Raw genomic sequence first — 24,909 nt, 5'->3', positions numbered from 1 at the left:
TTCCCACGGGTCCTGTCACTGGTGATAACAGAGAATAGGTCACCTGCCTCTCCACTCCCCCTCGTGAGGAAGTTGTAGACTGTGATGAGGTCTCCCCTCAGCCTCCTCTTCTCCAGGCTGAACAGGCCCAGTGACCTCAGCCGCTCCTCATATGTCAATGTTAATTCATATTGTAAATATGTAATATTATATTAATATAATAATATGTTAATGCTAATATGCTAATAATGCTAGTATGCTAATAATGCTAATATGTTAATGTGGAGCTCTTGTTGCCATTGTTGCCATTGCCTGTTCCTTTCACTGTGATTTTAGGGTTTCCCCTGCAAATCTGCCTTGAATCTTTTCTACAGGACATTTGGGCTGAGGTTTTCCAAGACAAAAAACTTGCACTCCTCATCATATTTCATGATAAATGAGATCCAAGAAAAAGGTACATGAGCTTGACTCAAAGAATGGGCTCAAAGAATAGGCTTTGCAAAGCATCATACAAAAATCAGATATGGTATTACAAATTCAATGGCTCTGTGTCCAGGTGGAGGCTGGTGACTAGTGGTGTCCCTCAGGGATCTGTCTCGGGACCGGTGCTGTTTAATATCTTCATCAGCGACATAGACAGTGGGATTGAGTGCACCCTCAGCAAGTTTGCAGGTGACACCAAGCTGAGTGCTGCAATCGATACAGCAGAATGAATGGATGCCATCCAAAGGGATCTGGACAAGCTTGAGAAGCGGGCCCACGTGAACCTAACGAGGTTCAACAAGTCCAAGTGCAAGATGCTGCACCTGGGCTGGGGCAATCCTAGACATGAGCACAGACTGGGAGAAGAACTCATTGAGAGCAGCCCTGCAGAGAAGGACTTGGGGGTTCTGGTGGATGAGAAGCTCAACATGAGCCAGTGCGTGCTTGCAGCCCAGAAGGCCAACTGCATCCTGGGCTGCACCAACAGAGGGGTGGCCAGCAGGGTGAGGGAGGTGATTGTGCCCCTCTGCTCTGTTCTTGTGAGGCCCCACCTGGAGTGCTGCATCCAGGTCTGGGGGCCCCAGCACAAGAAGGATGTGGGGCTGTTAGAGCAGGTCCAGAGGAGGGCCATGAAGATGATCAGAGGGCTGGAGCACTTCTTCTCTAAAAAAAGGCCGAGAGAGCTGGGGGTGTTCATCCTGTAGAAGACAAGGCTCTGGGGAAACCTCATTGCAGCTTTTCAGTACTTAAAGGGGGCTTATAAAAAAGATGGAGAACAACTTTTTACTCTGTCAGATAATGATAGGACAAAGGTGAATGGTTTTAAACTGGAAAAGAATAGATTCAGATTAGGTGTTAGGAGGGAATCCTTCACTCAGAGGGTGGTGAGGCACTGGCACAGGCTGCCCAGAGAAGCTGTGGCTGCCCCATCCCTGGAGGTGCTCAAGGCCAGGCTGGATGGGGTTTGGGCAGCCTGGTCTGGTGGGAGGTGTCATGGCAGGGGGTTGGAACTTGGGGATCTTTAAGGTCCCTTCCAACCCAAGCTGTTCTATGATTCTGTGATTCTATGATCCTATGATTCTATGAAATTAAGGTCAAAAATGCCACATTCTCACCTGGCGTGTCTACAGTATTCCTGTCATTTAAGATGTTTTTTAAGGTCTGAGCTCCCTGTGCAGAGAAGGGGACACCAAATGAGGTGTATGTGATTTCATTTCAGTGAGACTTCCGATACTGTCCCACATTCTCGTAAGTAAACTAGGTAGAGGTAACTAAGATGAAATCAGCATAGAATGGAAACGTATTCCTCTAAAGAGTAATTTTAAGTTCTGTGTCAAAGTAGGAGGATATATCAAATAGAGTCCTACCTACAGAGCTGTCTCTTTGTCCCAGCTCCATTACTGTTCAATACTTTCATTAATTGCCAGAACAGAGAATACTCTTGTAAAATTTTCATGTGACACCAAGGAACTTTGAAGAATAGGCTTATGATTTAATATGTTCTTGAGAGAGGGATATATAATGGCCAGAAATCAATATGGTAAAATCCAGTAAGTAAGTTACAATGCTTAAGGGAAAGAAAATCAGCATTTCAAACATAAAACAAGAGACAGCAGACTGCAAAACTGATACCTGGGGATCAGTGTGTCAGCAGCGTTGTAGCTGTTCTAAACAAGAGAAAAATGTTCTTAAGTGTGAAGTGTCATAGATATGTCAAAGGGGTTACATATACGGCTCTTCTTGAGGTACCACTCAGGTATCAGCTGGAATAGTGTGCCCTGCTTGCTTTGGCACACAGTTTACAGTCCACAAAATGGCTTTAAAAATATTAAGAGACCTAGAAAACACAAACCATGAGAAATAGTCTTAATACAGTAGGAACAGGAGAATAACAGCTAGTTAATCTTCATGCATGTCCTTTTAAAGAAAGATAATACGCAACCTTTGGCTGCACAGAGAGAAATTTAAGTTAGATGCTGTGTCAGCCTTGCATTGATAAGGGCTGCTAAGCACCAGAACAGCAGGTACTGGGAGGGGTTGTGTAATCATTTCATCGGTCTTAAGAAATGGTTTGATTTCTCTTAGGAGGATGTAAAACCTAGTGCTTAGTGTTAAAAACCAGTTGCTTACCACTTTTTTAGCAAAGTTTTGGCTGATGTGTTTTATTTTAATTTGCCAATGTGGTTATTTATCACAAGCAATTGGAAGGCTCATTACCTCATGGTAACTCGATCTACTTCCTGAACGTCTCATAAATGTGATCCTGCATTAGATCAAAGCTCTGGGCTGGAAGACCTCTCAAGTTACATCCCAACCCTCCTTTTGGTGAGTTAGAGAAACAGTATCAGGTCTGGTGATAGTGTTTCAAGGTTTGATCCTTCCTCTCATGCCCACATATAACAAAAGAGCAAAGTGTGTTCAGTATAGTACAGTGGATCACTTTGTGTAAATCCAGGACTGGACCACTGTGAAAAAATTAGAAGACCGGATTTCTGTTAAGTCCTTACACATTTCTGAGGCTACCTGTATACCTAGGAGATTCTGAGATGTAATAGATTCTGCTCACATTGTCTGAATAGGAGTTTTGTTTTCAACTCCAGTAGCACAATAATTTTACATGATTATAAAAAATTAGGGCAGGAGACTTTCATTTGTATATTTATCTGGAACTTCTTAGGAGACACTTAACACTCTTCATGGTTGGGCATGGATGGCTTCATGTACGATGAATACAGTGTTTATTATACAGTGTTTTTGCAGATGGTATTTTTAGTTTCTTTTTCCTAAATTTTAATTACAGATGTTATTTTAAAACAGCTATCACCAGTTTTATCAGGAGTAGTTAGTTTTTTAAACCACCTCAGTTTAATAAGGTGTTTGACTGTCTGAAGAACTGAAAAGGATTCCCTCAGAATAATGTTTTCTACTTTCCATAAAATCGGTGAGTCAGCAAGTCTCACAAAGAAATTCTTGCAGTCATCTTCATACTAACTACCTCAATGAATGACCTCAACAGGCTGGAGCACTGAGCTGCCAAGAACCTCATGCGGTTCAGGAAGGAGAGGTGCAAAGTCCTGCTCCTGGGGAGGAAGAACCCCAGGCACCAGCACATGCTGAGGGCACCCAGCTGGAAAGTCACTCTGCATAAAAGGACCTTACTGTCCTGGTGGACATCAAACTGAATGTGAGTCAGCATTGTGCCCTTGCTACTAAGAAAACTAGCTATATTCTTGGCTGCATCAGGCAAAGCATTGCCAGTAGGTCAAGTGAGGTGATCCTTACCCTCTACTCAGCACTGGTGAGGCCACACCTGGAGTGCTGGGTCCAGTCCTGTGCCCCTCAGTACAAGAGAGACCTGGACATACCAGAAAGGGTCCAAGGTAGGGCTACAAAGATGAAGAAGTGCCTGGAGCACCTCTCCTATGAGGAGAGGCTGAGAGAGCTGGGACTGCTCAGCCTGGAGAAGAGGAGGCTCAGGGAGATCTTATCAGTGTCTGTAAACACTGGAAGGGAGGGTGGAAAGAGGACAGAGCCAGGCTCTGTTCAGTGGTGTCCAGTGCCAGGACAAGAGGCCATGGGCACAAACTGGAGCACAGGAGGCTCCCTCTGAACACCAGGCAGCACTTCTTTCCTGTGCAGGTGACGGAGCACTGGCACAGGTTGCCCAAAGAGGTTGTGGGGTCTTCTCCTTGGAGATCCTCAAAAGCTGCCTGGACATGGGCCTGGACATCCTGCTCTGGGTGGCCCTGCCTGGGCAGAGGGTTGGACCAGACAGCCTCTAGAGGTCTCTTCCAACCTCAATCATTCCGTGACTCTGTGAGTTAGAAGACTGGGAGTATAATTAAATTTGGTGAATAATATGTAAAATAAAACAAATCATTCATTACTCTTATGTTTTCTCTTGCTATATGCATGTGTAGAAGAGTCATAGTCTAACTGAACTACATAACTCTGAAAGACTGTCTTCATAGGCCCATGATTTCATGTTCCTCATCCTGCTGTAATGGTAGCTGAGATCATAATGTGGTGTACCAAGAGCTCTGTAAACATTATTTTCCTTATACATATCAAATGCTAATGCTAATGAGTCAGCAACATAATGAAACCATATCGTAAAGATGTTGCATTTGATATTACCTGCTGCTGGACTTTTTCCCAATGATGGTGTAATTGTACATATTTTTGAGTGCTACATTACACCCATGAATTTACAAAGGTTTTCTGTTCATGAGATCACTTCTGAGGCAAATACTCTGGATATAAAGTGTTGTATGCCTTGCTGAGTCTCATAAAAGTGCAAATAACAACCACATAATTTCATTTTATTGCTTATCAAGAGATGCTAGTGTTCTGAAATGCTTACTGTTTTTATGTGGCATATGCGAGGCTATGCTTACATACACATTTATGTATTCATATGTATTTTTGTTTATTCATCTGTGTTTTAACAGAAGACTAATTGATAAGATGAATCTGTGAATTGGATGTGGATTATTTGCTTTAAAACTAGGGGAGCCATTCTTTTACAAGGGTTATTTTGTAGAGGGAGGAATTGAGTTTTTGCATCTTTCTGTGAAGTATTGCCTCTCTTTTGTGCGTCAGCATACTGGATCACACAACCACTTAGCACATGTGGTACATTAGCCTCTGCTTATCATCCCTCATGAAAACTGCAACCCGCTGTTATCTGCCTGCCCTTTTGGGCCTAGAGCAGTTTCTTTGGGTTCCCCAGAGGTTTGGGTACAAACCCTGGCAGAGCTCCAGCTGGGTGGGAATTCTGGCTACTGTTTATGCAACGCAAGTGTTTGTACACATACACAAAGAGATATAGCACAGAATCCTAATGTCATTTCCTTTTGCTGTCTGTCAAAGACAAGTCTACACAAAAAATGCACAGAAATCAACTTCCTTGCCATGTCAGGGCATATTTGAATAGGGGTGGTTAAGGATCTTTTTGTGCAGTTCCTTGAGAGTGGGCAAGCTTGGTTTTTAGCAGGGTTTGTGCTTTTGCCAGTCTAGGCTAGCCTCTAGCTTTACAGCAACAAATTTGCACCTGCCTTCTGTTATCCCTTGCTCAATATTTGTTCATATTTCTGGGTTCTTTTCTGTAATTTTCTCTTCTTTGTTAAGTGTTTGGACATGTTCCATTACACAAACCCTTCACCTGAAGACAAGATAGGCAGCACCCTTAACTACTGTTGATTGAAAAATGGTTGCTGACTTTCAGCATTACCCCTCTCCACCTCTCCCTGGTTTGGGTAATGAATTGGAATTGAATGTATTTGGATAATGAATGTCAGTAATGGATTAGATCTATCTTATCTCACACGTTGAGCAAGAACTTAACTCTTGGGGCCAGCATGTTATGACTTCTTGCCCCAATACGTGCTTTTCTGTCAGTAGTAGTGTGGCCCTGCTGTCTCCCACAGATCCCACATTTCAAGCATAGTCAGCAGACCAGGCCATCAGCCTCTTACTCCCGGCAAATGGGACTGTGGGAGGCAGGAAGCTGAACGTGAGCCTTCAGTGAGCCCTGGCAGAAAAGAAGGTCAACAGAATCCTGGGTCATATTAACAGTAGCATAGCCTGAGGGGAGTAATTATCCCCCTTTACTTGGCATGTGCTAGGCCTTATCCAGAATACTGCGTTCAGTTTTGGTCCCCCAATACAAGAAAGACATTGACAAACTGGAGCAAGTTCAGTGGAGGACCACCACGATGGTTGGGGCCGGAGCACTTCCCTCATGAGAAGGGGCTGCGAGACTGGTGCTTGGTTGGGCCTGAGATGAGTCAGCTCCAGGCACACCTAACACCAGCCCCCCAGTGCTGACCTTCTGAGGTCCCTTCTGACCCGAACTACCCTGTGATCCTAACCCGCGATTCTGTGAAGGAATGATGAAGGGTGAAGGAGGCAACGGCACTGCTCTGCAGACAAGAGGACGGGCCGCTAGCAGGCATGACTCCCTGAGAGCAGCCTGTCCCGACCTACAGCTCCACGTGCCCTATGGCATCACGTGTATGTGTTCATACAGATCTCCATTAAATGACAGGATGTGGCATGTGGCCTAAGGCATGTGTCAGAATTCCTGAAAATGGGGAGGGAGGTCTGAACGATGACTGTACATCTACAAAGTATCCATAGCACAGCAGTTTATGTAATAACAGCTTCCTAACATCTTAGTAATATCAACCAGAATTGTTGAGTTGTCCAAATCATCACACTGTGATTTGAGCATTTTACTAGGAATATTTTAAGGATAAGTGTAAGGATAACTTAATCATATTTCTGAACTGTGAGTGTGCATAGGCTAATGGAATAGAAGGGGAGAAGGTCAGGGCACAGGGGACCTCCCAGGAGCACAGCTTGGGCAGCCTCTCTTCTCTCACCATGCAGCTACATCCAGCACGACCATCAGATAACAGAGCCCACAGCCTCAGACCCTCCAAAGAGACAATCATTTGCATCTGAGGATGTGACTGCATGTTCCCCACCCCCTGCTCTTCTCCAGGCTAAATTACAAACCCTTTTCTTCAGTTTCTACTCGTGTGTTATCGGCTTCAGCCCTAGATGTCTTAGAGGCTTATACTTCCTGGTCTTAGGTATCAGTGACCTAATCAAAGTATAGATCTATGGACGGGGGGGAAAGGCAGGGTAGTCCAAACTAAGCAACTGGACATACAAAATCTGAGTCATTTATTTATGAATAATTAACTAAGTGATGGTATAACATAATTTCATTATTAGAAGTACCGGACTTGTGCTTTGGAATATATCAGCACTTTTAAACTGCTGAACATTTGGAATTTATTTGGCATCCACGATGTTGTATAGCTGTCTTGTTGTATAGTTTACTTCTTTCCCTTTGTGAAACTTTTATTAAAACCCAAGACTCTGTCCTGTAACGTATACAAGCCTGTAAAAATACATATAAAGTACAATTAAAAACCTTGTGTTTAATGCATTCTAGGTATCTGGAACGTGGATGGAAAATTATTACCAGATGTTTCAGTGTTCTCTTTAATTTTTTGTGTGGTTCCGGAAGTGCAAAATGCCGAAGAAGGAAAGTTTGTGTTGCATAATTATGAAATAACTTGCCCAGAAGGGAGAATTCTTACTGAGCTCTCTTAAATAACACCTGATTGATCCCTGAATTAGGAGGGTCATTTCCGTAGCTTAGGAAAACACAAAAACTCATCTAATGCAAAAGAGGATATACCTCACTTAATCCATTACCATTCCTCTTGTCTTGTATGTTAGTTACCAATCTGGTTGTGGTGACATTTTTTAAGCAGGGAGGAGATGTGACAAATAATGCTGTAGGAGGGTATGTATAGCTGTTGGGTCGCTGTGATGGCTGGGGACATACCTGGGGGCTGGGGATATCAGGAGCCACCCAGGGTGAGCAGGACAGGGCCTGGCAGCCAGGACCCATCCCACCACCCTGGCCAGGAGCAGGGCAGGCCTGGGGACACCAGGGCAGTCCCAGCCCTGGGCATCAGGCACCTTCCTGGAGATAGAGATGGGTTGAGGTTGGGCCAGGATGCTGGCGCATGGGTAAGGGTAAGTCCCAGATCAGTGGGTCCGTGGCCAGGTATAGGGCTCCCACTGAGAGATGCACCCAGAAAACTTGCAAGGGTAAACACTGTCAAGACTATGTGTAATGCCTTCTTCTTTATCCCAAATATTTTAAACAAAACTAATAGAATTTTGGACTGATATAAATCGTATTGGAGGGATAGTTGGGTAGTTAGTAAGACATTATCACTTATTTAAATCTTTTTTTAATTTTTATTTCAAAGATATACCAATGAACATCAGGTTTTCAGAGCATTTCCATCAGCAGACCCCCCAAAATTTTCCAAATGACCAGGCCAGATGACAACAAGCTTGCGTTTATGCTTGCCTGGGAAATGATCAGGAGATGTTCAGGTTCCACCATTGAAATGTGCCACTGTACAAATGTTGTAGGAAACCACTCTGTGGAGTTACTATTTTCAATAGATAACTTACTGAAAGACCATAATTTTGCCTGAGTTAATTTTGAAAAGTTAATTTAGGAGGAGGATAAAATGATTTGGTCCATTCCTCTCTTTTTCATTCATTTGAACTGACATAAATGACTACAGGTTCAACATTCATTTAAATCTTTGATAACACTTTAAAAGTCTGATAACATTTTGAACCTGTTTTAGAGTAGGGGAACAAGATAATTTATGTTGAATAATGTACGTAGGGAGCTTATTGCATTTGAGCTTCTTTCATTTTGATGCCTCCCCAACAAGAAATATGAAGTACTTTATCCATGTACCATAGCCATAGGTTATCTCAATTCACCAAATACTCATCTTGAGGTAATGACATGCATGCGTAGAACTGCTCTGGTGCTTCTCAAGGCAAATACTGTTACCTTGTAGTAACTTCTTTGCATGTTCTCACCCTTCTTCATCATTCACTCTTTTGCCAGGCATTGCTAACAAATATACGCGCGCGCGCACACACAGACACACACACACGTATATATATATATTTTTGGCATGGATAACACAAATACAATGAACACTTGACTTAAGAGGTGACATGGAGGTTACCCATGCCTGCAGGACCACATGCAGCACATGTATGCAGCTGTGGCTCTTTGATATTGTGCCTGAGCTTGCTGAGTTTGCTTGCAGGAAAATGGCAGGCTTCACAATATTTATGTCCTTCATGTACATCCCTGCATCGTTGTTAGGTGGTTCTCATCTTTTCTGTGTGGGAACAGCTAGTGTGTTTTCCATAGCAGGCATCTAATTTCGCATTAAATGTTGGAGGGGTCACAGAACCTTCAATTCAATGTATTGCAACCAAAACCGTGATTGCTATCTGATATGTAGCTGTTTTAAACATTAGTTTTTCTGGGAAAGAAGCTTTCCAGCCTTTGCATTCTGGATAGATTTATTTATTTCCTTTTGCAAAAGTGAGCTCGAGCATAAAGCTGAGCTAATTTGGGTGACTTTATTTGAATACATTGGTACTGTTATTGCTTATACTTAAATTATGTATACAAACATGACACTTCTAACAATATTGTGGCTGTATCCTTTGCTAGATACTCTTAGGGTGAATCACAGTCCATCTGTGCCTCAGTCTTGCAACATATACAATGGGGATAATAAAGCCTGCGCTGATTCATGAAGTTCTCGTGAATTTTAATGAACAGGTTGAATCAGTTGATTTCTGGGCAGGAATGTAAAGCATTGAAAATCTGTTGCTGCTAAGATGAAATCAACACCTACAGAGTCATTATGATGCTAGCAGTTCAGATGTAAACAATTCACAACAGTTCTGCTCTGAATCTCAGAATGGATGTGGCTGTATTGCACAGTGCGGTGCTACCTGGAGTAAGACAACTGAAGTAACAGAAAAGCAATAGTCTGTTAGCATAATGACCAGCTTGAGTTAAAGTAAATATCTCCCAGCAAGTAATGCAGCTACATTTCGTGCAACTTGCTTTCTTTCCTGACTCTGAAGTTTGTGTAGATATATGTTTTATATTCTTCTTTTTGTTGTAGTCATTCCAAAATTTTATTCTTGGGATACCTCCATAGTGCAGTGCTGGAGAGGGCCAGGGACCCTAGTGAAGATCCAGATGCCTGCCTTGGTTAATGGTTGGCTCACTCTCGTTCTTTTTTCTTTTCCAGAAGCTGTCTCCAAGACAATAGCTTTGTTTTGGAAATAGTCCATTCTGGAGGCATTATACGGCATTATGGGGCTTTCACCATCCTTCAGCACTCTCCCAGCATGGGCATTTGGGCCTTTGAACATGCACAACATTCACTCTCCTGCTATGAAAATGCCATATTACTGGGTTACGATGTGGTCTCCGGGTTGTTTCAGATACTTTGAATTGAGATGTACTTCTACTCAATGCTAACCGTGTATCAGCTGTGCAGGACCAGGTAATGCAGCCCCAAGCCCCTCCACCAAGAGCAGTGAGGTGTGGATGTGACCAGTTTGCAGTAACAGGAGGTGTTGCCAAGCTGTGTGGATGTGAGCCAGAGGGTAACATTTGTCACACATTGAGCAGTGAAGTCCTTGGTCACGGAGACTGATTTGGACCCACTGACAGGCTGGCTCTGCTCACCCCCTCTGGACCAGTTGCCTCTTGTATTTGCCCGTCTTTTTTCTCTCCTGTGTAGCCAAGCCTTTGCTCATTCTCTTTCCTCTCGTTTTCCTTGCTCACTTTTCTTTCCTTAGCCTGCATTTGCTTACTGTTTAAACCTTCATCCTCACCCCTGCCCTTTGCCTTACCCCCCTTGCCTTTCCTCTGAACAGCTCTGGCTCGATGTGCTGGAGCGGCTGGGTGGAGGTCAGCACAGGGAGAGCGTGTCCGACACGTGCTGCACACGTATGTGTGTGCGTGTCTGTGTGCATTGCCGTCTGTGCCTGCCCTCTGTATCGTCCTCTGGTAGCAGCCATTGCTAACATGGAGAGGAAAAGCAGATGGCTTTCAAAGAGATATCAGCTATCTAAAAAAAAAAAAAAAAAGTAAACACCACCAGAAGTTAATTTTGAGCCTGGCAGTAAGAAGGAGCTGATCAATGCCATTTTTCCCATTCTCCTGCTACTGCCATTCCCTCCCAACTATTGCAACTTTCTTTCTGTAATAATTAATAGAAGCTTTCTGATTAACCCAAGCCCTTCTTCTTCATGTAAGGAAAAGGACAACCAAGACCCCTTTTCTAGTGCAAAAAGGGTTTGCCAGAGAGTGCTTAGCACTTGTATCACTTAAACACCTCCAACAGTCCTATCCTCCACTTCTGACTTTTAACGTAAGCGCCCTGAAAATGTCCGAGTTATGCAGTAGCAAATGGCAGTACTTTTTTAACGTCATGTTCTGGTATGCTCTCACATTCACGTTCATTGATCATAATGTGGGCATATTACCAAGTAATTTACTTTTATGGGAAGCTACGATGATTAAACTCCTGAGGATTTAATGACCTTGAGGTTAGTAGATTCTTCGGAGCAGAGCAAAGCGGAGTGTTAAACTGTATAGCAGCTTTTATTTGTTAAATATTATTTTTGCCATGACAGAAAACTGGCAGAATGTTTTTTTTTTCCATGTATGTTTCCTTTGGTCTGACTAAAAAAAGTTACTGAATAGGGAAGAGCAAATTTCCATTCTTCTTCACGCCTACTGAATGTTCCGTCCCCACCCAGAGGACGGCAGCTCGTCCACAGACGTAGAAGTGACCAGGGAGCAGTGTGAGGGTTCTTGAAATGTCTCCAGGTGACACAACCTGGCCATCATCCTCATTTTTTTTTTTAGTAACAAATAAAGACTGTTTTGATCCTTGACTTTGGAAACCGTCAAGGAAACAAAAGTTGACTGTGTCTTAAGTTTTCCAAAATATCTCTGTGAGAAGAGAATCATTTTGAATAAATAAATTTTTTCCTTTTTCTCCTGGGAACAAGTAGTTGTTCTGGAAAGCCAGTGAGTACTTTGGGTAGAAAGCCTCATTTTGCTGCTGTTACTTAACAAGGATTGTATGATTTTATTGATGACTCTGAAGGGCTGGGGTGAGGAGGAGAAGGAGAAAGCCAAAGAAGAAAGAGCAGGAGGCAAGGTGAGATATTGTGCCTTCTTATTTAGGTATGGCTCAATCCACTGAGCTTGCTGGTCAGCAAGTTGTCACATACCTCAAGTAGTCTTCGAGTAACAGCTGGGGGGAGGTAACAAGCAATAGTTACAGAGAAGCTTTGGTCTGATTCCTGGACACCTGCGACCTCAATAGCACTAATGAATACTTTGAATTTTCTCCCATTTTCAGTGGATTCCCTTAGTTCTCAGGTGAATTAAGTACTAGCTGACTATTCTATTTGCATAGGGATTTTATGGCTTGGTGTTATTGTTATTCTGGCATTAACATAAGCAAATCCTACATCCCAAATCAAACTGGGCTATTCATATGGAAGCTGTGCCATCAAAGGATCAATCAGTTGTAATAACAAGTGTTTGAAAGATAAAGTATAAAATACAGTATGTGGAGTTGCAAATACATACATAACAGTGAAAACTTTAACCTGCAAATTGATTGTGCTTATGTGATGTATTTCAGAATTTTAGTATATATTCTGGCAGAAAAGTTGTTGATGACGTAATTATGTCATGTTTTAGATATGGGTGGAAGCAGCAGAGAAAAATGATACACATAAGTGAAACTTCACGTATCTTTAGAAAAAATAAGTACACTTCACTAAACTGTACGTTAATCTGCCCTGTCTGACCAGTAGCTGATAGGTGATATTTCTTAGATATTAGTCAGTATCTAAGAATATTCTTGTGTGGTGGCCCCCAGCACATGTTCATCCTGGAGAAGTTCATCCTGGAGATGACAAGGCTGTGGGAAGACCTCATTGCAGCCTTTCAGTACTTAAAGGGAGCTTATAAAAAAGATGGAGAGCGCCTTTTTCTAGGTCAGATTATGATAGGACAAGGGGGAATGGTTTTAAACTAGAAAAGGATAGATTCAGATTAGAGGTTAGGAGGGAATCCTTCACTCAGAGGGTGGTGAGGCACTGGCACAGGCTGCCCAGAGAAGCTGTGGATGCCCCATCCCTGGAGGTGCTCAAGGCCAGGCTGGATGGGGCTTTGGGCAACCTGGTCTGGTGGGAGGGGTCCCTGCCCAGGGCAGGGGGACTGGAACTTGATGGTCTGTAAGGTCCCTTCCAACCCAAGCTGTTCTAAGATTCTATTAATATGTATATGTTCATGACATATAGGTATGTCCTAAGTTTTACAAGCATACTACATTTATTATCTGTGATCAAAACAACCACAAATTTAAAAATAACTACCAATTTTTTTTTTTTTCCAGAAAGTAATTTAAATACATCCTTTTTATGCAGATAGGAAAAGGAAATGTGGTAAAGCCCTCTGTAGGCTGATACCCTCAGGAGCTCAGAAAGATTGGATGAGAAGTCATAGACTGTGAACTCAAAAATGGAGGCATGCTGCATTAATCTTTTGTCCTGCTGGCACTTGTGCACTGAAAGCTCTTTGACAACTGAGGTGTGCAGGTTAAGTGTGCGTGTTAAAGTGTGGAGAATGGGGATACTGAGATAAAGATTAATTTTGCCAGACCTCAGTCACCTAACAGGTGCCTAAGTTTAAGATAAGTGTCTAGGCTCCTTTGATAATTAATTAGCTGAAACAGGTATTTCAAGAGTGTGGGCTCATCCCATGTGCAGTTGGCTGAGATAGGTAGATAAATGAACTATAGAGAGAGCAAACAATGAGCTATTCATCAAAGCTAGGTGAAACGATAGCCATCGTCAGCTCTTCCATGCGTGGACACCTTCGACAGATTATGGTCTAATGAGTCACTATCTTACTCTTATTGCCCGCACACAATGTTTGGACAAAGCTGTGTACAGATATATGTGATTCTTTTTGGGAGTCTCATGCATCATGCTAACAACACACGCCATGTATGTTCTTTCAAATTCCATGAATTTCTGAAAGAATTGCATGTCCTCCCCAATAAATATAGCTTCTGCTGCTGCAGACCTGCCAGTGCCCAAGAACTTGGCTGTGAACAACATTAGCCATGAATATTGTTCGTGTGCATATAGTTCTGGGTGTGTGCTCTGAAATCTGAAGGCAGGCTACGTCTTGATAGTGTCCTCTGCGAGAAGGTAGACGACAGCAATTCAAGGCAGGCTGAGATTTCTGAAATACTTTGCAGAAGTTGCAGATATGCACTTATTGGAATTTTAAAAAATATGTAATATTTTTACAACTCTGTCCAATAGGAAAATTTTGTTGTGGTAATGAACTATGCTATTCTAGAACATATTTTTATGGTAACATTATCTTACATTAATTAGCACAATGGAGATATGACTGTGTCCAAAGCTGTGTATCTCTGTGAGATAATATTCCACTTACAACCATATTCCATATGCACTATATTTTTTACACCCTAGTAATGAACTGCTGCTGAGGCTATGCATTACTGACGGTGCAAATAAAGATATTAAATGAAAAATCTAAGAAATGCAGAGTCTCATAGGATAGCTTATAAAATGATTTAGAATTTAAAAGCAAAATGTGATTGCAGAACTGTTTGCCGTTGTATCAGCCCAGACCTTTGATTTTGTACATAAAGATACTGGCAAGATAAATGTAAACCAGGTTGGTGCCATTAAATTAAATTAGAGCTGTAAGAATGTTCATCAGAATAAAATAAATTTGCACCAGTCACACCCAGAATTATTGTTCTTAGATGCTGAAGAGCATACCATGATAAAAAAAATACGCATTGTTCAGTGCTTTGTTTTACATCTGCACTTTTTTTCCTTACAGTACAATGCTGTGGATACAAATCCTTTATCTGTGTATGTTATGCAGCCCATCTGGAACAAAATTATTAAGGTAAGGGTCTTATTTAACAGAATATCACGTGATAATGTAAGAATTTATTTTAAACACAAGAAGTATTTTCATTTAAAGGTACATATTGATTAATAAAGCTGAAATTAAGACATCCATATAAAAGATAACAAATTACTGGACACATATAAGATGAATATGTGTGGATTTAGAGGTGTTTTTTTTTGTGGGAAACAAGGTTTATTTGTTGTGGTTTTTTTTTTCTTTTTTCTTTTTCTGGTCATTATGCAGCAGGCATCAGTTTCTGTTGCATCTTTCATTAAACAGCTTTGCAGACATTAAAGGGTTTACTTAGTACATACTATTGTTGCACAGCATATGCCACCTAACAACAGCATGGCTTTATCTCTGTGCTGTGCAAGTGATTTTATGCAAGTGCTGTCTCATTTTCTCCCAAGGGTACTTGCTTTAGGGAGCTCGGCATTTCTCTAAGAAGCTGAAAATGAGAGCGGTTACCATGATCACCGTAACGATTGGGAGATGGCATCCCTTGAATGCATTATGATCTGCAGTTTTTAAAAATAAAACTGCTCACAATTAGCTTTGCTGTTGTTGGCAAAAGCAGAGGCTTTATCTCAAATAAATATAAACTTTATTGATCTTCAAGGAAGCAATAACTTCTGCACGTCTCTGAAATGGAAATCTTTAGAGTGGAGCAGACTTAAAGGAAAAGTATATGCAAGAAAAATAGATGCATGTGATCTGCCATGTTTGGGTTTTATAACTCAGCTGTTGCTTATGCTTGGTGCAGCAAGAAAATTGTAGTATCTCATTCATTACCTCAATGTAATTTCTTAAACTGTTCATATGTCCTAACTTCAGAATTAAAAAATAACCAGAGCCTGGTATAAAAAGAAGGCAATTCCAAGATGTGAAACTAAATTCAATAATTCTGTTAGGAGAAATTTGTTTCCATTCCCATCCCAATATAGAGGAAAACACTGAGGCAGAGAAGCTCCCCCAGCACTCAGGAGTCCTGTGCAGATGAGGCTTTACTGTGCAGCCATGCTCTGGTTTGGGAGATTCAAAAATATTTGACTGCTGTCAAACTGAAGAGAAAGTATCACCAGAGAAAAACTTCCTTTGGGGTTGAGTTCTTCTAACAGTTGCAGGGTTTTCCTGGCAGGAAAGCATCAATCTGCTTGACAGTCCCCATGGAGCATCGAGTGATAGGCCCCATGAAAAGTGTTTATATATGTTATATAGGCTTACATATGATGTTTACATATCTTAAACCTCCTTAAATTCTAGCTGAGCAGTATTTTGTTCACTTCGTGCTGGAGGAGAACCCAAAGCAGAGCACAGGGCTGAAAGAGGGCGATCTGAGTGCAGAACCAAGGGCTGGAGCGGGTGCTGTCCTGTCTTTGGCTTCCCCATGGCAGCTTTGCCACCGTGCATGAAACTATTAACACCTGCATGAAGCTATAGGGTAACAATTAGCTCTCTCTACGCGCTCTCTAGAATTATTCTGATTACGCAACTATATTTATTCCTAATGAATTAATTCAATGCACTGTCCTTTTGCCTTTAATTAAGATTTGTGTTTTATAATAAAGCACCATCGCTTGCTATCTGATGGATAATGGACAGCATTACTTAGCTCCTATACTCACTGAACCTTCTTCCTGTATTTGTATTCATGAGAAATCACATTTGTGCAGGACAATAAGAGGAAAAGGAGGAAGTCCCCCTAGGATACACAGGTGTATGCCAGCTCCATTGAAGTCAATTAACCGACCCCCCAGTTGCCTTATGAACTTTGATTTTATCATTAGAATCATGCGTGAGTAGAATTTTAGTGGTCTCAAGTGACTTACTTAAAGAATATTTCAAGTTTCACCAGAGCCTTATATAAATACATGTACTTTACAGATTATTATCCACATAGGCAGTTGATTATATTAAAGCATTTGTTGTTTGGATTAAGGCTTTAAGCATGAATGACTGTGGACCCATTAAAAAAGAAATCAGTATTTTGTGGAACTATAAAGAACATTTTGCAAGAGAGCAGATGTTATTCTTCCCAGTGGAGCCTCTGGTTGTATTAATCATGTAGTGCATCAATGCATTAGACTTCTCCTGTCTGTTAATTAGATAATAAAGTTTGGAACGTGTTCTTTTGTAGGATACTAGGATACTGGTAAAGTCAGGCTGTGTTTTTCCAATATGTTTGAGAAGATAATTTTCACCACCCTGTGATTTCTGAATTGTGAAATAGAGTGATGGTAGTGTAATGCTAATCAAAAGAATAATGGGCATTGACTATAACAAAAGGGATTTTGCAGCTGGAATATTTTCCAAATACCTAGACAGATTAGGTCAGTTAGGGATCAAAACAACGACTAACTGGAGGAGAGGCTGTTTTCCTGAGGACTGATCTCTTTTAACTGTTTTTCATTGCAAGTCTGCCAAAGGGATTGCACATGTAACAACATGCTTTGATGGTTTCCTTCCTAAAATACAGGTTAGCAAGACAGTGGGTTAAAATAATGTCCTCATGTTTGTACTGCATAAGTAGAAATTATTTCCCATAATAACTTAATAATGATATTGAGGCTATTTAGAATGGTGAACCTAATTAGAAAGCAGACATTTATGGCACCTCACTTTATTCAATTGACAACAATTATTATGAATCATATAGGAGAAATCAGTCATTTAAAACAATACATTGGATGGCATCTGTATGTCCATGTAAATGGTTCACACACAAGTTGTCTAGAGGCACTGTTTCGATCCCATTTTAGAGTAAAATAGACCAGTCTAGAATTTCTTCATCAGCATCTGTCCTCATTTCATGTAAGATCACAGACAGCAAACAAATCCGATAACAGAAAATTTGTAACAAACCCCTATTTTACTAAGTTTCTGCATCCTCAGGTATCAAAAAGAGATGTGATGCTGTCACTGCATCCACAGTGTGCAGTTGCTTTAGTAAGATGATTTTGTGCAGCGAAGAGAGTTTTTCCTCATATGAACCCTTAAAGGAACTTCAGGAAACATGTGCTATCACTTGTTCTTAGGGATTTAGAATTAGGGTTTGATAACTCAGAATTATATATATGTATATATATATAGTTGCTGTGTGCATTCCATTATATACTTTAATTACTGTACAATCTGATATACAGTGTTTTAAAATTACTGACAAATTCCTAGTCATAAGGAATACAGCTACCAGATTTTATATTTTTTTCCAATGCTGTTAAGGAAAACATCTAAGAAATATAACAGAAAAATATTCAGGAATTTTCATCTGATTTTTGAAAGCTTACAGTGTATATTATCAGTTGTACCAATTCTCTTGAATACTATTATTTGCACTATACTAGCAGAAAGAAGATCTAATTGTGATGGTTAATCTGTCTAACAGTCCAATTTCATACATTTTTTTTTTACATAGAAGTAGGAGAGAGGAAATGTAAAATGTATATAAATTAATATCTGTTCATCTGTCTGTCCATGTATCTAGTCCAAAGAAATTAACAAAAAGTTTGATTTCAAAACTGATGTTAGTATTTGAAATCTTCTGCTTCATTTTCTATAATATTTAAACTGTTTCGTAATATTTTATAGTGTTGAAGTGCATTTCGAGTCCTTAGATGCTGCAAAGAATTTGATTATAAGTCTTCGATATTTTTACATGTTGCATATATTGATATGGTTTTTGAGTTACAGGAGTAGCTGCTATTTAGACAATATTTCTGCAAATATGCTCTGTCTAAAAATCATGTAGACAGTTGTATATATTATTTCAGAAAATATTTTGGAAAAAAATGGGCTACTTGGGAAGAGCGTTACCATAAAGGACCCCTGCTGCAGTGTAAGGAACACCTGAAAGCCACAGGGGATGGATAGCTGAGAAGGGTTAATGGGACAAGAAATTAGGGGCTTAGGAGGAGACAGAGAGTCCTTTTCAGTGCTCTGCAAAGTCAAACGAATTAATGTAGTGTTCATAGTTTATGGCTGAAGATGGGACCCTGCAGAAAGTTACTATCTGGAGAAGTCAGGAGCTATTTGCAATGAGTTCTTCTTAATCTAAAAGTGTCTGTTTTTGTTGATGTTTGGAATTGGAAATTATTAGCGTGTTTTAGAAGAGCAAGTTTCCTTGTTGCAGTGTGGGAATAGAAAGCTTAGCAAAACCCTGCCACCTAGATGCTGAATTGCCACACTGGGGTGCTGTAGGCTTCTTTCAGTTGTTCCATACAAGGCTTTCCTTGGTGTCTGGGCAAATAAGGGATAGCGTATAACAGAGGAAATGCAACATTTTTATGTTAGGCTTTTACTGCAGTCACAACGATCAAAGGCAAAAGGGTGGCATTTGAAAATAAATTGCTCCAGAAATTAAAACGGTGTTTTACTTTGAAAATGGAAAAACATGCTGTAATATGAATATTGATGATGTCATATACAGGCTTCTCCTTTCCTGATAAAAAATATAAAATATTTATTCAAAATAGGACTTTTAATTTGAAAGAGGATTTTTCTTAGATTTTCTTTTTTCTTTTTAACAGATAGTGCCTTTGTGGATTGCTCCCAACCTTCTAACATTCTCTGGATTTGTCATGATTTTAGTTAATTATTTTCTAATATCTTTTTATGACTGGGACTACACTGCCTCAGGTAAATATCCTTATATTGTAATTTTTCAGAATTACAGAGCTGCTTCTGTCACACTTCTGAATGATACAGGGGGGAACACATACCTGAATCTTACACTCATTCCCTTAACAGGGCTTCATGTGCATATAGGAGGGTCTGACCTCACACGTGGCATTATAAATTTAGGTCATTTTATTGGAAAAACTTAATTTCATTCCTAAATATGGGTTTCAGGATGTGCTGTTTGAACTCTACGATAATATCCCATTTTACTTAAAGTGTGTGCCAGGATTTTAATGCACAGTCAAAGAACACCGTAATGTTCTTCATAAAACTTTTGTTGGTTTCGCATTTCCTAATGCCTGAATCCATGCCTGAATGAGTTAATTTCCCTTTCATTACTCCATAAAAAATTCACCTCCTCTCCGTTCAAGACTGCTTCTAGACAAAGAAGAAATAGTTTCTAAACAAATGCTTCTTGAAATTCTCAAAGTCCAAACCTATATTTTCTCCTTATGATAGACCAAGGCAAAAGCTATTTGGAGCTGATTGCTCCTGAGCGTAGGCAATGTTCAATTCTGGACTTCTCAGGCCAGTTGTTGAAAAAAGAAGAGTGGTAAGCATCTCCCAGGTGATTAACATATAAAGATCTTTGCTTTTCTTTAAATTAGACAACTTGGGCAAAGCTTAGCACTTTATTTCCTGAAATAAATCTTTGTTACTTTTAATTTCTTGTGCACGTGGTTGGATTTGGGAGGTACTCTGCAGTGAGCTGTTTGTCCGTTTATTGCAACAATTCTAGAAGCAGAGATATTTGCTAGCAGTTTTGGTTTAAAAATGATCCTGTATGAGCATCAAATTTTCAGAGGCCATGAATCTCCTGTTACATGTTGTGTAACTACCTGCCCTCATACTTAAACACTCTCATTTTATTCCATACAGCTGATAATTACCAAGTTCTGTAATAGTATAGCATCCAGCACTGGTCTCTTGATGGGACAATTTCATCTTGACACATTCCCAGTAGATACATGTTGAACTCGAAGTTATTTGAGATTGTGACTAAAGTATGTTCTTCTGTGTGCCGTTTGCAAGCCTGCTCTTGGTTTCACAGGGGCACAGTGTCCATCATTTCTGTATTGATTGAAAACGTTCCTGCAATCTAACGAGTCTTTTGAATATCAGATATCTATTCCACGCGAAGGAGCAGGAATAAAAGACTTAATTTCCTGGACAGCTGTTTTTCATTCTGCAGTTTGAAAACGTGCAGCTAGGAGTCAGGAAGTGCCGTCTTCTCTTTCACACGGGCAGCGCGAGGTGTTGAGTTGAGAGGAAGGTGCTCGGGAGCGTGCCTTCAGGTGCTGGGTCCGGGCGCACCCCTGGGTGCAAGCGTTCCCTCCTGCACGAACCCCAGGGGGCTTCGCAGAGCTTACTGATGGGTTGCTGCTGGCTCACGATGAAGAATGTTTAATTTGAACAGAACGCTCTTTGGAAAAAAAAGATTGATTTCTTGGAAAATAACCTCGGGCTATTGCTGTCAGAAGAGCAGTGACAGAACCTCGTGTTCTGTCTAATTCAGCTTTCTTTCCCGGATTCATTAAAAATATTAGGCACCTTATCAAAAGGAAAAAAAAAAAAGGCACTAATATCTGTCCTAGTCTAAGAGCAAAATTTTCCTGTTCAGATCTGTGTGTTAAAACTGCCATACAACTGCCATTGGTGCTAATAAAAATGATTAGGCTTAAAAGCTATTTTTTTTTAATATTACATAGACATTAACTATTTTTTGATGGGTATTCTTCCCATGACCTGTGAAAATTATTGCTTAGCTTCTATTATTATTTTGTGCAATACTAAAGTCTTTTCAGGACCAAAACCCTTAACTTTATCTTCTTTTCTTTACAGCACAAGTATATTCAAGCCTGGTCATTGTTTGCTTGAAATGGTAGAGCTCACTGATGACCTAAGTTGATTGAAGGTCAAAACCAAATACTTAATTCTGTTTGGCATTGTAGGCTAATCAGTGGCAGCTTGTATATACGTATATGCATATCTTGGTGGCTTGCTTTGATACTAACCACTGCTGTACTGACTCACTACCCAATTTATTTCAGGTACCAGTCCTGGACTTGTTCCAACCTGGGTGTGGCTGTTCAGTGCTTTTACCACCTTTTGTGCTTATGCTTTAGGTAAGGTACAATGGAATGATTCACCCATCTGACGTCGTCATGTAGTTTTATCTACTAGTTGCTAGGGCTGATTCCAAGATGAAGAGTTATAGTAAATAAATTATTGCTCTCCAAAATTGTTCTCTGAGATGAAAACAAAAACAAAAACAAAACAAAACCAATAAGATTAAAGAAAAAACACAACAATTTTTAATGATATATTAAAGCTTCTATGACTACAGCTCTTATCTCTGAAGTTCATTTTTTTAGAGGAACAATAGAAATCATTGCATAGCAGCAGTCGTTGCTATTTGGTTTCATAAAAATCCTTGGCATGCAGCAGTGACATTCTGAGAAGGTACCTGACACTTGTATTAACAGAGAGTGCTTTCAAAGACAGGGAAAATAAAGGACAAAGCAGAGAAAAAGGAAAATGAATGTAGCATTTAACCTAGCATTTAAGGCACTTTGGTGCTTATGGTGTGTGTCAAGAGTGATGGTATGAGTGGGGTGACCAGCCTGAGCTTCTCATAGAGATATCTTTTTTCTTCCCCCCCCCCCCCGTGGCTGTTTTTCTTCAATAACACCTTTACATAATTTTCTGTTTTATATTCCATATTTACTTTTACAGCATACTGATATTTCTAGGTCCATTACACTTTGCTGTACAGTTTTGTGAAGCTACACCTCAGTGAGTTCAGATGTAGATATGGACTGATGCACATCTTGGAGTGACACAGACAGCAGATGGATGTCTTGCTTTCTCTGCAAAGCTAACTCGTGCCAAACTAGAGCATGGAGCTTCAGAGCTTCTTCTGGGGGGACTCAGGCTGGTATGTTTACATGGACTACACTGCGCTGTGCAAGTGTGTCAGCTCTTTTGGAGCCGGTTCCTGTAGGGGCCTTCATTGCACAGTGTAGCCATATATTTGCATGCCATAGTTAAGATATCTGGGCTAGATACAAATGGGTTCTACATGTACACTGCAGTGCTGGGCAAAGATTCTGGCCACTTTTGATACCAGACCTGTGCATGTAGAGACATCTTCATTAACCTGGGTGTATCCCATTGTGCATACATCTCTCTCTATATTCTGAATACGTTGGCATTTTACATTCAAGTGGGAGTTTGGGCCAAAATTATTTTGTCCAGAATTTCTTCGTATTTGTATCTTAAAAATCATTGGGACAACCATCACTTGAAGTTGATTACCAGTCAGATTTCCCTAACAGCTCTCTCTAATCATTAGCAGCAGCAATAGTTTCTTTTGTGAAAACCATTTGTTTTGTAACTGTAGGAAATGTCATGAAGTGGCTATTGTTTCATAAATAGGAATTCCATATTGGAGCTGTTATTGTATGACACCCCAGAAAGCTCTTTGGAAATTTAGCTTCTGAGGTTCTTAATGTGGATGCTATTTACCAGTGAGGCCTATAGTTCTGAATGCTTGGAAGGCTAGGAGTGTGATGTTGACAGTCAAAGCTATAATGAACTGATATATATGTAGATTTTTGTGTCTGCTGTCCAAGCCACTTTATGAAATATTTAGTCTCAGATTTAATTCTCCATGGCCAAAGTTTTCCCATTGGAAGATTGCAAAGAGCCATAATAACTAACCAGATATGCAACTTAAGTCTCTCTCAGCTTCTTTTTAATGACACAGTTACTTTCTCCAAATTTCCTGGTATGTTGCTCTTTTTTCCCATTTGTTAAGGTGGTTTGGTATATTTTCCCTTTCCGTAAAATTGAATGGTTTTAGCTATTATTTTGAATTTCAATATTTAAAAGTGATGTAATCTTTAATAAAACTGAATATTTATAAACCTTCCTGAGACAAACTATAAGAATTCTGAAGCAACGGAAACATGGGACAATGTATGTCCTCTATTGAACATACACTCTTATTGGCATGAATGATTTCAAAATGACACCTAAAACAGAAAATATTGTTGATATGGACATATAATTTCATGGATGTATTAGAATGAGTCCAGAGGAGGGCCACAAATGTGTTCAAAGGGCTGGAGCACCTCTCCTATGAAGACAGGCTGAGGGCATTGGGGTTGTTAAGCCTGGAGAAGCGAAGGCCCTGGGGAGACGTTATAGCGGCCTTCCAGCACCTAAGGGGGCCTACAGGAAAGCAGAGGGTGGTGAGGCACTGGCACAGGCTGCCCAGAGAAGCTGTGGATGCCCCATCCCTGGAGGTGCTCAAGGCCAGGCTGGATGGGGCTTTGGGCAGCCTGGTCTGGTGGGAGGTGTCCCTGCCCATGGCAGGGGGTTGGAACTGGGGGATCTTCAAGGTCCTTTCCAACCCAAACCATTCTGTGACTCTATGATTCTATGATATCTTGAAAAGCTAGTGAAACCACATGGAAAAGGTGTATAAAGATTTCATGAAAACAGTTTAATACATGTATTATAAAGTTCCCATGTTTCTCCCCATGTCTTTTATAATTAGAAGTTCTGTATTTCTTGACACTATTATAAGTCTAAGAGTTTTTAATAAAATGTCCCTACAAAACAAAAACCATTGTTTCACCATGATGTACATATTTTAGTATCTAATATGAGTATTTTTTGTGATAACCTAAAATAATTTATGAATAGAGGAATCTTTTTTTCATTCTCATTTTAAAAAGAATTACCCCTATGACTGAATTCTCTTGAAATATGAAAGACCATATAATACTTAGGAATGCTTAGGTACCTATTTGCTACTTAAGTTTCAGAAGCATCCTTTAGTAAAGAATTTCTACGTTTGTACTACACTATTCAAGTAAACTCAAGCTTATACACAACTTTCTCTCTGCACATTTCAGTAAGTTACTGTTAATTCAATGGCAGTGTTAATGGAGAGAGAATACGGCTCAAGACGGGGACAAGACATGTTTGAAATCTCCTATGAGATCTTTAATTTTTAGAGTTATGAGAACTGTCTTAAGAGCTTTGTATTTGACTTGAGGATATCTCACAGCTGTTTAGGTATTACAGTAGGGAGATCATCTAAAATCTGTGACAAAATGAAATTCCATGTTTTCCTGGTTTAGATCCCTGAAGTATATTTACATTGAACAAAACCCAGAGTGCTGCCAAATAATCCAGAGAAGTAGGTAGCACGTGATCTGTAGCAGCTGTGGATTCTTGGTCTCACTTTGCCGAATTGTCCCTTCAGTCAGTTATGGGTTAATAATGCTATCAATAGCTGATAATTGTTAGCTATAGTACCTGCCAAGTAACAT

The 24,909-nt window shown here is 40.3% G+C and overlaps 1 protein-coding gene across 1 annotated transcript in view; it reads left to right on the top strand.

Annotated features, from left to right (window-relative positions):
• LOC106038406 (ethanolaminephosphotransferase 1-like) overlaps window positions 1-24,909 on the top strand; it is a 56,282-nt gene that overhangs the window by 3,752 nt on the left and 27,621 nt on the right. Inside the window, exons 2-4 of the mRNA XM_048046557.2 lie at window positions 14,813-14,881; window positions 19,414-19,522; window positions 21,616-21,690. Coding sequence (XP_047902514.2) covers window positions 14,813-14,881; window positions 19,414-19,522; window positions 21,616-21,690 — 253 coding nt within the window. The remainder of the gene's footprint in view (window positions 1-14,812; window positions 14,882-19,413; window positions 19,523-21,615; window positions 21,691-24,909) is intronic.

This window comes from Anser cygnoides, chromosome 2 (genome assembly GCF_040182565.1).
Source record: "Anser cygnoides isolate HZ-2024a breed goose chromosome 2, Taihu_goose_T2T_genome, whole genome shotgun sequence".
Taxonomy (NCBI): Eukaryota; Metazoa; Chordata; class Aves; order Anseriformes; family Anatidae; genus Anser; species Anser cygnoides.
This window is presented reverse-complemented; position numbering and strand designations above follow the sequence as displayed.